Source organism: Macrotis lagotis, chromosome 4 (assembly GCF_037893015.1).
Source record: "Macrotis lagotis isolate mMagLag1 chromosome 4, bilby.v1.9.chrom.fasta, whole genome shotgun sequence".
Lineage (NCBI taxonomy): Eukaryota > Metazoa > Chordata > Mammalia > Peramelemorphia > Peramelidae > Macrotis > Macrotis lagotis.
Window position 1 is genome coordinate 163,666,556 of NC_133661.1, and position 13,908 is coordinate 163,680,463.

Here is a 13,908-nt window from a genome sequence, read left to right on the forward strand (position 1 = left end):
ACAAATGTTATCAAAGCTCTACTTTTAAACTTCCAAAGCAGGTTAACCTCTCTCAAGGCTGTACATTGCACTTTTGTAATCTTCTGATTTTTTTTAATTAAAGATATTATTTGAGTTTTACAATTTCCCAATCTTGGCCCCCCCATGGAAAGCAATCTGTCAGTCTTTACTTTGTTTCCATGTTGTATATTGAGCTAAATTGAGTGTGATGTCTCTCTCATCACATTCAACTTAGATCAATGTATGCCATGGAAACAATGTAAAGACTAACAGACTGCCTTCTTTGGGAGAGGGGGGTGGGGCGAGGGAAGTGAGAAAAATTGTAAGTAGGAGAAAAAAATTAGGAGAAAAATTGTAAAATTCAAAATACATAAATTAAAAAAAAGAATAGCAGATAGTACATACTAAAGAATATTTCTAAGAAATGAAATATCCCAGGCAGTATTTAGATGGGTAGAAGTTATGAGAAGAGAATTGCAGCTGAGGGCAAGAGCATGATCAAATGAAGAAAGGAGTGCAAAAGGCTTATTTGGTCTTGGGTTTATTCTGGGAGTATTATTCAAAACATAAGACTGCCACGAAAAATGTACCATGAGGATTTAGTTTTAATTTTTTCAGGTTCTCCTCTTTTTCTCCTGTGGTTTCTGACTCAACTGACATAGCTCACATCTCCAATAATGTCTAGTAGGCATTCTGAATGGGATGTCTTTTAAACATCTTAAACTCACTATGTCTGACAATGAACTCTTTTTTGTCCCTCTAATTTTCTAATTTCCTGATTACTTAGGAAGGTTATCATCTTCTCAGTCACCCAGGCTTCAGTCTAGATGCTATTACCTACTCACTTCTTCTTACCTTTTATATTCAATCAGTTGTCAAGCTCTGCCATTTCTATCTTCATAACATCTCTCATTTACTCTCCTTTTTCTCATCTGACAATGTAATCACTTTGGTAGAGACACCTTAAGACTAAGTCTATCACTACTCCTGTCTAATATGCACTATCACTGTCCAGTCCAATATCTATTCAGTTGTAATATAGATCTTCTTAAAATGTACGATTGATTACACTGTTGGTGGAGCTGTGAACTCATCCAACCTTTCTGGAGAGAAATTTGGAACTACGCCCAAAGGGCAACAAAAATGAGCATATCCTTTGACCCAGCAATACCACTACTGAGTCTATACCCTGAAGAGATGTTGAAAAAGGGTAAAAACATCACTGGTACAAAAATATTCAGAGCAGCCCTGTTTGTGGTGGCAAAGAATTGGAAATCAAGTAAATGTCCTTCAATTGGGGAATGGCTTAGCAAACTGTGTTATGTATGTCACAGAACACTATTGTTCTATTAGAAACCAGGAGGGATGGGAATTCAGGGAAGCCTGGAGGGATTTGCATGAACTGATGCTGAGTGAGATGAGAAGAACCAGAAAAACATTGTATACCCTAACAGCAACACAGGGACGGGGGCGATGATCAACCTCAAATAATAACTTTAGTAAAAAAATGTAGGATTGACTATGTCACATCCCTTCCACCCCATACCGCCTCCCTATAACCTCCCTGATCAAATTTAAAGCCCACTATTTGTCTTTTTGCCCCCATAGATTTGTCTTTCCCTACCTTTCCAAGTCATCTTACTCTTATACTTTTACTATCCCCACCATGTACTTTACAGTCTAGTCACTGATTTCCTTGGTTTTCCTCCCACTATACATTTTTTTAAGGTTTTTTGCAAGGTAAATGGTGTTAAGTGGCTTGCTCAAGGTCACACAGCTAGGTAATTATTAAGTGTCTGAGGCCGGATTTGAACTCAGGTACTCCTGACTCCAGGGCCAGTGCTCTATCCACTGCACCACCTAGCCACCCCCATACACTCTTAATTCTCAATTATGGGCATTTTCACTGACTGCCCGGAACGTTCTCTATCTACACCTGCGAATTTTCCCATTCTTCAAGTCTTAACCAATATCCCAGTTTCTATAAGAAGTCTTTCCCAGTACCATTTAATATTAGTGTCTTCTCTCTGCTGATTATTTACATTTCATCTTATTTGCTCATAATGTACCAGTTGTCTTCCCCATCAGACTGTAGCTTTTTGAAAACAAAGACTGTCTTTCACCTTTCACCTTTTTTACTCCCCAAAAGTACCAGGCATCTCAGTGTTGTTCGATGCTTTTTGTTTGCTCCTGTCTCTAGAAATCTCCATTTCAGATCAGCTCCTACATTCTTAGAGAAAATGATCAAGGCCTTGGTTTGGCCCTGACCTCTATTACAGGTGTGCCTGTACACAGAGTATCACTATCTTAGTTCAAAGGGCTGGGATCGTAAACCTTATATGTGACGTTCAGGGACTCTTTTTCAAAAAATTATTTATTTAAGGCAATGGGGTTAAGTGACTTGCCCAAGGTCACACAGCTAGACAATTATTAAGTGTCTGAGGCCTGATTTGAACTCAGGTGCTCTTGACTCCAGGGCTGGTGCTCTATCCACTGTGCCATCAATCAGCCCTCAGGAACTATCTTTATTAAATTTGGGGTTCTTTTATAGGAAGTTAGTCATCTAATGATGAATATTTTTGGTTTCTATATTCAAAATTGGAATATTCCCAATGATAGAATCATGGATCACCGAAGTATATAGTTTTTCTTTAAAAAATTACATATATATGTACATATGTGTTTATATATATATATAAACACATATATGTATACACACATCCATTTTCAGCCAGTAAAAATCTGCCTTTTCACTCTTCCCCTCAACTACCTCCATCCCAATTGAGAAAAGAAAAACAAAGCCATTAAAAATATCAGGTAAAACAAACAAGTCAAGAAAACCAAATTTCCTATTGGTCATGTCCAAAAAAAACAGTCTCAGAGTATACTTTGAGTCTTTCACTTTTCTTACTTACCATCCAAGTAGCATGCTCCATAATTAGTCCTTCAGAATCATGGTTGGTTATTACACTCATCAATGTTCCTTATTCTTTCAAAGTTCTTTTCCTTTACCATATTTTGTTATAGTTCTATTCAAATCACCATGCATCAGTTCATATAAGTCTTTCTAAGTTTCTCAGAAACCATCCCTTTTTTTATTTCACGTAGCAAAATAGTACATCATATTTACATAGTCAAACTTATTCAACAGTTTCCCAGTTTATGGGTAGCTCCCCAGATTCCTGTTCTTTGCTACCTCAAAGAGTCAGTTCTTTGGAACTTTACTTCCAAGCTATTAATTCCTTTTCCAATTGTTTTTCCTCTAGTGCTCTTGTTCCACTGACAAAAATATTTCAAAACTTCTGCTTCATCTCTTTCAGGAATTCCAGTTGAATTTATGTCCAAGCTAGGTTTTCTCTGAGGCTTTGCATATAAGTGCTTTGGATTCATTCTTATCTTCTGGGTTTGAATCTTGAGCATTCCTGCTACCTTAATAGCTCTTTATGGTGGATTTGACTCTTTCTTCTTATTTTTCTAGTATACTTCCTGATTTTAAAATTTAGGGCAGGCACTGCATGCTTTTGGAGATAATGTTGGGGCAGTTTTTGCCCTGCTTTCTTGAGGATATTGAGTGTTATGTTAATCAAGGATCTCAAGAATAGGTAAAATGGTCTGATTTAGGGTAAAGTCTGATTGGTGATTCAACTGATCTGAACTTGGAAAGTTCCTGACATTGGTTTGGGGCAGGGCAAAAGTTGCTGAACTTGGGTTCTACCTGCCAGCTAGAAAATAGTGTTGGTTCAGACTGACAGAATCATAAGTTTCCCTTTGATCTGGGATTTTTGCCATGATCATTTATCTGTAAGTTTAAGATTAGGTGAGAAGATGAAACTGCGATCCTGCTCTGCTCCTGGATTTTCTGAGTCACACCACTGCTGATTGCTTCTGAACTTGACCCTTTTTGGGTAAGTTTTGACTTGCTTAACTATTTACAACATAATATCAAGAAGCAGGTACCCTCCCTTTCCAGACTGCCCAAGATCTGTAACTGAGAAGTGGGTAGTGGACTTCAAAGTGGCAATTTGGCAACTCTTTCTGTACCTTGAAATCAATGTGCCAGTGGTCTGGGATTTCCTCTTGCCCTTGTGTACAACTTCTCCTGGGGTGTGCCAGACCTGTCCTTAATGTTCCTCTCTGATTATTTCTCTACATCAGCTTGCTGGACAAATTATTCACCTTGACTTTTTGGATTTCTCTATCAGGATTAAATCTAGTATATTTTCTTTTCTAAATCTGTTAGAAGAAGTTTTTTGTAGGGCTCACTGCACAATTTACTGCTATTTTACCCTCTTGATTTTGCCTCATATCTTTTTCAATCAAGCCATGTTTCCATAATACATAACAATCCATAGATAGTAAAAACATTGGTTAATTAATTCTACTTTAGGGACTGGTATGCAATTCTGTGGTATCAGGCCATAGAGCATCTTATATAAAACAAATGGTATATGTGGAATATGATAGCTTCATGAAATTCCTGATCAGGGTTTAAAAGCATAAACATAACATACTCAATATTAGGGGAATAATGACTAACAGTGTGCTGCTCTTTGTTCTCAGTATTCTCTCTCTCTCTTTTTTAAGTTTTTTTTGCAAGTCAATGGGGTTAAGTGGCTTGCCCAAGGCCACACAGCTAGGTAATTATTAAGTGTCTGAGACCAGATTTGAACTCAGGTACTCCTGACTCCAGGCCCGATGCTCTATCCAATGTGCCACCTCAGCTTCTTATTAGCCCTAGAATTTCTCTGTTATACTCTTCTCTGGAGACGGACAAGTTCATTTTAACATGAATACTAGATAGTTGTGGCACTGTGATACTGTTCCCCATCCTATGATTCCATGCAGGTTAATAAAGGTAGGGATGGCACAGGAAGCATTATAACTCACAGGGGTGTGAGTAAGTTAACACTCCATGGATTCTTTGGAGGCTAGTGAAGGCACATTAAACAACTAATAGGCATTTGAGAAAATCAAGGGAATGGAGCCCAGTGGCACATGGTTGGGCTTCAATGTCATCTGTATAAAGATATAATTCACATCCATCTACAGAGCCTCCAAATACAACATATATAATCCGTGTTCTTTGTCTAAGTTCAAGATCTTATCTACATTTTTAGCACAAAACTTTTAGCCTAATTGTTGGACCTTTGTGACCTGTTCATCTCTTGGACCTTGTTATGATTTTCAGATCTGGATTCCTTCAGCCACTAGACCTACTCAGTCAACCTCTCTACCTGATTCTTATAATGGTATGTTGCTCTCTGTTGTCAGCTTCTGTCTATACTACAATTTCTCTGATAATCATCTCTCTGGAGCAGGGACAAGTTTAATTTACAAGGATGGTATTTAATCAGATCAAAAAGAGATCCAGATAACAAAAATAAGGGAGATAAGTGCTAACTATGAAAAAGGGAAGACCAAAGAGGAGATCAAGGTGGAGGTTTAGAAAATGATGTATTAGTTATAAGGAACAAGCTAAGAAGTCTACAAATAAATCAAGATTCTAGGAACACGGAAGTCAAAGCAGAAAAAGCAAACTAAAGGCCACTTATTTTCAGTGGTCAAGGTAGGCAAAAATTCTACACTCAAAATTTCAGGTAAAGTAATGTACTAACATCAATATGAGAATACTTGAATGAATCTAATTTGAAAGGAGAAGTGATCTGTATAACAGTTATCTTTATAACAGTCATGCTGAAAATCAGAGGTTCTTTAAACCACATTATGCAAAACTGAAAAGGCAGCTAGGCAATACATTGGATAGAGTACTAAAACTTACAAGTTAGGAAGACCTCACAACTCAAATCCTGCCTCAGGTACTTCACTCTAGGACCATGAACAAATCACTTGGTTCCTCTCAGTGTCAATGTCCTAATCTGTACCTCACAGAATTATTGTAAGATCCACCACAATAACATATATAAAGCACTGTGGAAGGCACAAGGTACTATATAAATGCTAATATTTTTATTTTTATTAATTTCTGCCAGTTAGAATACAACTAATATGACAGATAGATGAGCTGAGTATGGCTATAGAAGCTTTCATGCTTTTTACATAAAACAACCACATACAAAGAAGGTATGGTCTCTGCTTTTGAGGCACTTACAATCTATTTTGAAAGATGAAGTATGTAGCACCTCCACTAAGACAATTACTACCATGGAGTAAATGATAAGTGGCAAGTAAATAGAGTAGACAATAATTCACAGGAAAGAAGAAATCACTTCTAGCTGAGGTTGTCAGGAAATGTTTGAAAAAGAACTTGGAATTAAGCCATGTTTTGAAAGATGGGTATGACTTAACTAGGCAGGAAAAATGTAGGGAAAGCATTGCAGAGAGGGAGATGAGCCTAGGAAGCAGGGAACAGTATGTTAAAAGTATGAAGAGGAATGTACAAGATGTTGGATAAAAAGTAGAGAAGTCTGCACAAAAGAGTTTGTGCAAGATAAGAATGGGAAATGTATCTATAAAAATTGAGAATCAGACTGTTAAGAAATGTGAATGACAGGCCAAGGAACTTGAATTTCATTCTGTAGGAATTAGGGAATAAACAAGTAAAGGTTTTTAAATGTGGAAAAAACAAGATAAAGGTAAAATTTGAGGAAAATTAATTATAAAACATGGCTTGAAAAGGGAGCAAATAAAGGTGAGGTTGATTATAGTCTTATAATCAAGATGTTGAATGATAAATATTCAAACCAGACTGGTGATAGAATGTAAAGGAATAGATACATCAAAGAGACATTGTAAAGGAAGAATCAATAGAACTTGGTAAAGACTATAAATGACTATAATGACAATTTCAAATGATGTTAGTAATTATTTAGCAACATACAACACCATAAACAAAGGAAAATACTGAGCTCCTTTCTCTCTTAGTACTATTTTAGTGTTCAATAAAAACAACCTTCATTAGCTCCTTAGTTATCTACCTCTTTAGAAAATAGTGAAATATTTCTTATTAATGATACAAATCTATTTAACAATTAAGAATTTTTTTAACTTTAAAAATCAACTTAATTTAATAACAATTTAAGCTGGTTGCCCATACTATTTTAGAGAAGTGTTTAGTAATTACCAACATTGTAATGATGGCTAAGGGATTTCTGCTAAAAGCTAAAATTGCTAAGTATATCATAAGGCATATTTTAAACCAAGCAACTTTAATTGAGGAAAACAAAAGAAATAGCTATTTCTATATCATACCTTGTATTTGGTCATGGTGCTAAAATGATTGTTCCGAAAGAATACACAAAGTTCTCCTTCCTGAACTGCTGACGTAAGTTCACATAATCCATGATATGTCAGTTGAGTGGCTGTGTTATTTAGAAACTGCTCAGCTACAAGGCCTATGGAACCAATGCATAAGATTAGATAGAAGAATAATCTCAAGATTCATATAATTATCTTTTATTTTATTTATATTGTTCCAGGAATGGATCATATGAAGAAATGGTTTTTCTTTTGACTGATCTGTAGATACAATGTAGAAGGAGTTTTGCCTTCTCCAGCTGTGGGGAATTTCTATCTCTACAACACATTTCTATTCAAAAGAATATACATATAGATATGTATAATCATATATATGTTTGTGTGTGCATACATAAACATATTTATGTATAAATTGTCCAATGGAAACCTAACCTAGAAATCAACTGCTATGCAAAACAGGCATGACTGTTATAGTCAGATGCTCTTTATTACAAATCACTGGTAGGTTTACAATGGCTTTGATATTTAACAAACTTATGCAAGTTTTAAAATGTTCTTTATGTCCCAAGAGACTATCATCAGCAAAATGATTTAGCAAAGTAGAAGCATGAAAATTCAAACAGGAGACTTGAAAATAATTGCATTACATGCCATTTCTTATTCTAATCCCTCAGGGGATATTACACATTCTTTAGGCTTGTCTTCTTGGGAAATAACACATTAAATGGTTTTTGTTTTTAAAACATATAAAAAAGGCAGCAAATAACCTTACAAAATTTTATTTTAACTAATAATTTTAAAAAACATGAATAAATGCAATAATTTCTTTGACAGAGGGGATGCTACAGAACAGAGATTCTTCTGGGGTCTGTGAACATATACTTTTTAAAAGTTTGATCTGCATTTCAAAATAACTGATTTCTTTTGTAATCCTGTGCATTTTATTTTATGCACCTAAGGTTTGGTGGGGTTTTTTAGGTTTTTTGCAAGGCAATGGGGTTTAGTGGCTTGCCCAAGGCCACACAGCTAGGTAATTCTTAAGTGCCTGAGATCATATTTGAACTCAGGTACTCCTGACTCCAGGGTCAGTGCTCTATCCACTGTGCCACCTAGTTGCCCCTATTTTATGCACTTAAAGACATTATTCTGAGAAGGGGTTCCATGGGCTTCTAGAGGGCACCTTGGTACAATAAATTTAAGAATCCTGAAGAGGAGAAAGAAGTTGCCCCCAAAAGTTTTTAACATGCTAGGAATTTGAGGATGTGTTGGGACTGATGGTATATTTCTGACTGGGGTGAGAAGGTAGCATTATAGCAGAAACAACAGAAAAGTTATGTCTTTAAGATACCAGATCCCTGAGTTTCTAAGGAAAGGAAGAAAGATACAAAATCTCATTTGTAGTAAGGTAACCCTTTTGTATTACCCTAATCAATCTGCTAGGTCACATAAGGGATAATACAAAACTTTTTGGCCCTTCTCAAATCTTCATTGTACTCATTTCCCCTCTCAGAAAAGGACGGTACTTTACACTTCACCTAAAGAAAAATGAGATCACTCAATTCCCTCTTCTCCACTTCTGTTCATCTTACATCAGCTATCTTTCCCCAATATCTCCTCTTTCCTTCTCATCTCTGACAAAGAATCTACCTCTTCCATTGCCCCCTTAACTTCTTTCACTCATTTTCTTCCTGGTCAAGGCAAATCCTTTTATGTGTATATATTCTTTGTCTCATTTCCTCCTATTGTCTCTAGCAGATTGTCTTCACCACCATTCCTACTCTTTCTATTGTCAATCACTTCCTAAGTATAACTTCTTTTTTGCTTTATCTGAATACACCAATGAACTTGGCAGTTTTTATTGCTATTCTCTACTATATGCTTGTTTGGAGAATGTTGTCTATTCTAGATACAGCAACTTCCTCTCCTCACTTGCTTCTTAACTCTCTGCAAACTGACTTTCTACTCATCATTCAACTGAAATTATACTTTCCATAGTTACCAATGATCTCTTCATTGCCAAATCTAAAGACCTTTTCAATCTTCTTCATTTCTGACCTCTCTGCAACATGTGCGACTCTGCATCACCCTTTTTTCTCCTGGATACTAGCCTATCTTAAGTTTTTATGATATTGCTTTTTCTTGGTTCTCCTTCTATCTGACTGAGCTCCTCCTTAATGTCCTTTACTTGACCTTCCTCTAGATCATCTCCACTAACCACAGGAATCTCCAAAAACCTCTGTCCTGGGACCTTTCTACTTCTCCCACTATACCAGGGATCTCCAAATCCTCAAGAGATGGATTTTAGGGCTTTATGAAATTCGAGAGATCATCTTCACTTTCACTAACCTCTAAGTAAAATTTTGTATTTCAACTATCAATTAAAAATTAAAAACAAACAAAATACTACTCTAAAGAGTTAATGACAGAAAAGGCTAAGAACTCTGGCTCTAATATTATCTTGCATGATGATCTCAGCAGCTCTCATGGGTTCACATCACTTTTATACCGATGATTATCACCCCTATATATTTATTCTCAGTCTCAGTATCTCCTGAACTAGAGTTTGGCATATCAGATTTCTTGAATGTTATTTTGCATAAGCATCTTAAATTCAACATGTCCAACTTAATAATTACCTAGCTGTGTGGCCTTGGGCAAGCCACTTAACCCCATTTGCCTTGCAAAAACCTAAAAAAAAAAAAAAAAAATTCAACATGTCCAAAGCAGAACTCATTATTTCCCCCATATCCTCTATACTCATCCCAAACTTTCATGCTACAATTCCCCATAACAAAGGATTCTCACATTTCCCTCCTTATCTCTGACCTTATCAATCATCTGCCATTAAGTATTAAACTGTCTCTAGTCTGTTCCTCTTATTTTCTCATTCCTAGCCCTCTTTCAACTCCTATCCTCCCCATGTCCCCTCCCAACCTTCTTCTACTGTGTCACTGACCTTTTTTGTTCATACATTTTCCAACTATTATTAGGCCCCACTAAAACCTGACTCCCCTTTGATGGTCTTCTTTTCCAGCATTGGGCGCATCTTCTTCCACACCCTGATACACTGCTCCTGGAGAAGTCAAAATACTTGTTGTTCCCCACTGCTATTTCCTGACTTTTCCTTTATCTTCTTTAACTCAAAAACCTCAATCAAAATTTTCTACCCAACTCAAAACTACGGTACCTCTTATATATATCAACCCAAAGGTCATTCTCAGGGAATTTAGTACTTGGCTTACAATTTTCCTCGTCTCCCCTATGCCTGTTGTTATCTAAGAGGATCTGAATATTATTAACAACAACAACAATAATGATAGCTACTATTGTGTGCCAGGAACTATGATAAACATTTTATATTTTTAATTATCTCATTTGATCCTCACAACCTTGAAATAATAGATGCTATCATTATTAAAATTTCAAAGATGAGAAAACTGAGGCAAACAAAAGTTAAACTATTTGTCCAGGGTCATGGATAGTAAGTGTTTGAGTTCAGGTTTGAGCTCTAGTCCAGTGCACTATCCATTCAGTCATCAAGCTCCTTCAAAGTCCCTACCCTCCCAATTCCTTAGCCTCCTTAAATCCTCTGATCTATTATGATTTTTTTTGTTCCATCTTATCCACAAAGAGATGTCACTTTAGACTTATTACTTATAAATGTTCCACTTCCCTGATTAAAAACTGACATTCACCACCTGACCATAAGTTCATTATTCTTTTTCTATGTTTTGTTTCTCTTAAACTACTTTTTCATACTTTTCCAGATCTTTAATCCTTCCACTCCTCAGAACCTTTTCAGACCATTAAAATTATGCTTTCCTCAATTCAATAGTTGGTCATTTTAATTCTACATGGTTCTTTGCTCTAGCCAAGTAGTGAATCTCTTGAAAGCAACAATAAACAAGGATCAGTGTCCCCAGGAAATAGCAAGTTTTATTACAATTAAAATCAAAAGACCGAAAAAGTAGAAAAAATATAACATCTGAAGTTTACAATAAAATAAATAATCAGAATTAGAGGTCAAGGAGAGATTTGTCAGATTCCCTGAAATCTATGGTTTTTTTTTTTAAAAGCCTGTACATTTGATGTCAGGAAACTATAAAAAAAAAATCTTCCCTATTAGAGCTAATAGAACTAGAAGACAAGGTAAAAAAGAGAATTCAATGATCATCTCCCTGAGAGAAGTCTCAGGCATCTCAAATCCCAATTCAGAGCTTTCCACATCAAAGAAAAGGACTACAAGAATCTAGAAAGAAACAGCTCAAGTATTAAGGAAACACATCCATTCCCAAAAGGAAAAAGACATAGGCAGAAATGTGCTAGGCATTATTTAATACTGGAGCTCTTCAGAAAAAAAAATTATGTGTAGCAAGCTTTTGATTTGCATTATTAACATAGATTTTACTTAATTTAAACAATTAACAAAACAAAATAAGCTTTGATTCATACATTTGCAATATTATGAGGTTTAAATGCTTTCACTGAAAATTTAGTAACCAGCTTCATAAGCTGATTCCAGCTGGCTCCAGCACACCCTTGGATATAGGCTTATAACAAAGAATACAGGCTTATAAGAATAATTTAAACTGTGAAGTTGAATATATTATTATGGGGGGGAGGACTTTTAATAGAACAGGGGACTTTCAAGCATTTCTAAAACAACCAAAAAACAAAACTCTGTAAGAACTCTGAAATACCTCACAGAAGAACCTAAAAAATTAAAGTTATTTGAACAACTATATAAACAACTAGCTATTTGATGATGTAGTTTTTATGTTCTAACAGGGAAAAGAAACAAATATGTCTTCAGAACTTTAATGTCTTCAATTGAGATTATTGAGATTAAATAAAAATGAGAATGGGAGGTGGAGAAAATGTAGACTGGTTCTGTTCTATGTCTTTTTAAGAGGACAAAAATAAAGAAGGAGGCATTCATCATGATAGAAAGAATGAAAAAGAAAATGGAACTTCCTATTTCTTACAATTGGGATAAGAAGAGTATACATAAATTGAGGAAGGAATTGTAGGAAAAGGGAATTCAGAGGAGTATCTTATCTGAAATAGACAGAGTTGGAAATACATATAAACAGCACATTGTAGAAATACAACAAACTCAAAAAAGGAAAACAATAAGGGGAGAGGGAAGGGGATAAGAGGAATAATAATAATAAAAAAGAATAATCACAAGGATAACCAAATTCCTTATCCTGAATAGGGGAGAGGGGAGAGAAAAGAAGCAGAATCTAAGGGGATGGGTAACTTAGATTGCCTCCAAGTTAACTGCAGAATGGCTTAATAAACTGAGGTATGTAATGGAATATTCTTTCATAAGAAATGACAAAAGATAATTTCAAGGAACCCTGGCTAGCATGAACTGATGGGGAGAATGAGAAAGGAACAATAACAAATAGTTGGACTTTAAAATGAAGGTATGCCAAACAGCACAAGAAAGTAGATAGGTTTTCTGGGATCTGAAGGGGAAAATAAAAGAATCAAATAAATACCAATCTAGTTTTCAGGGTCAAAAATGAGGGAATGTTAATTGACATTCAGCAAGTATAAGAAGTCCAGATGATCTTCTCTCTAGCACATTATAAACAGCTTTTAGAATTGTAGTATACCAGTAAACCCAAGGTAAGTAGCTTCTGCTCTCCATCTTCCTGCTCCTAAATCAACTATACATTTGTGCTTTGTTTTTAAAAGTAGTAGTTTTAAAATTATTTTTGGAAATGATAGTTTCCACGTAGAGGAAGGCAGGGAACCTCCAGCCAGAGGGCCCTATAAGCTCTGCAGTCTGGTGCTACCACAGCAACCATAGGCAGGACTTGAAATTCAATAAATCTAGGAGCGTTTTTAGCAATGAAGCAATTAAATGTTTGACTGAATATAGCAAGAAAATGACATTTTAAATATCCAAATGGCCCTTGGCAGAAAAAAAAGGTTCCCCATTCCTGATATAGAATAATCTTAAAGTTACAGGGCAGTAGGTGGCTCAGTGGAAGAAGTATCAGGAAGACAAGTTCAAATCCCCTCTAAGATACTAGTGACATGACCTGGAACAAGCCTCAGTTCAATTCCTCATTTGTAAAAAGGGGTTAAAAACAGCACCAACTGGGGCAGCCAGGTGGATAAAGCACAGCCCTTGGAGTCAGGAGTACCTGGGTTCAAATCCGGTCTCAGACACTTAATAATTACCTGGCTGTGTGGCCTTGGGCAAGCCACTTAACCCCATTTGCCTGGCAAAAACCTAAAAAAAAAAATAGCACCAACTTCACTGGGCTATTGTGAGGACCAAATGAGAGAACACACATAAAGTTCTTTTAAAACCTTTTAAAGTTCTCTAAGTATGATCTGGAAAACTCCTAGAGTCTTCAAAGTCAGAACTATTTTTGGCAAGAATATTAAGTTACTTAACTTTCTAATATGGCAAATATCAATAGATATAGCCCAAACAACAAAAGTACATTGGTAGAATTTTTTAAGGATCTAGAAACTGATTCAATATTTTTTGTGATATTTGTAATAGGTAACACCTGTTGAGGTAATTCCTCCTACTAATAGGATCCAGCAACTGTTTTGCAATGTAGCCTCTCAGAACACTAACTAGGACATTGGAAATTTAAATAAATTGATCAGGGTCACAGGGCAGATGTGAAACAAATTCAGATTTCCATGACTCTTTAAGAATCC

The 13,908-nt window shown here is 35.8% G+C and overlaps 1 protein-coding gene across 9 annotated transcripts in view; it reads right to left on the minus strand.

The window, feature by feature from the left end:
- Positions 1-13,908, minus strand: part of MINDY2 (MINDY lysine 48 deubiquitinase 2) — a 133,572-nt gene that overhangs the window by 23,443 nt on the left and 96,221 nt on the right. For 4 of the 9 annotated variants that reach the window (XM_074234567.1, XM_074234566.1, XM_074234565.1 and 1 more), the window contains one exon: positions 7,210-7,352. The exons of 3 other annotated variants lie outside the window; for them this stretch is intronic. In XM_074234567.1, coding sequence (XP_074090668.1) covers positions 7,210-7,352 — 143 coding nt within the window. Of the gene's footprint in view, positions 1-7,209; positions 7,353-13,908 lie in introns of those variants that run through there. 2 more of the 9 variants (XM_074234572.1, XM_074234571.1) reach the window with 2 other exon arrangements.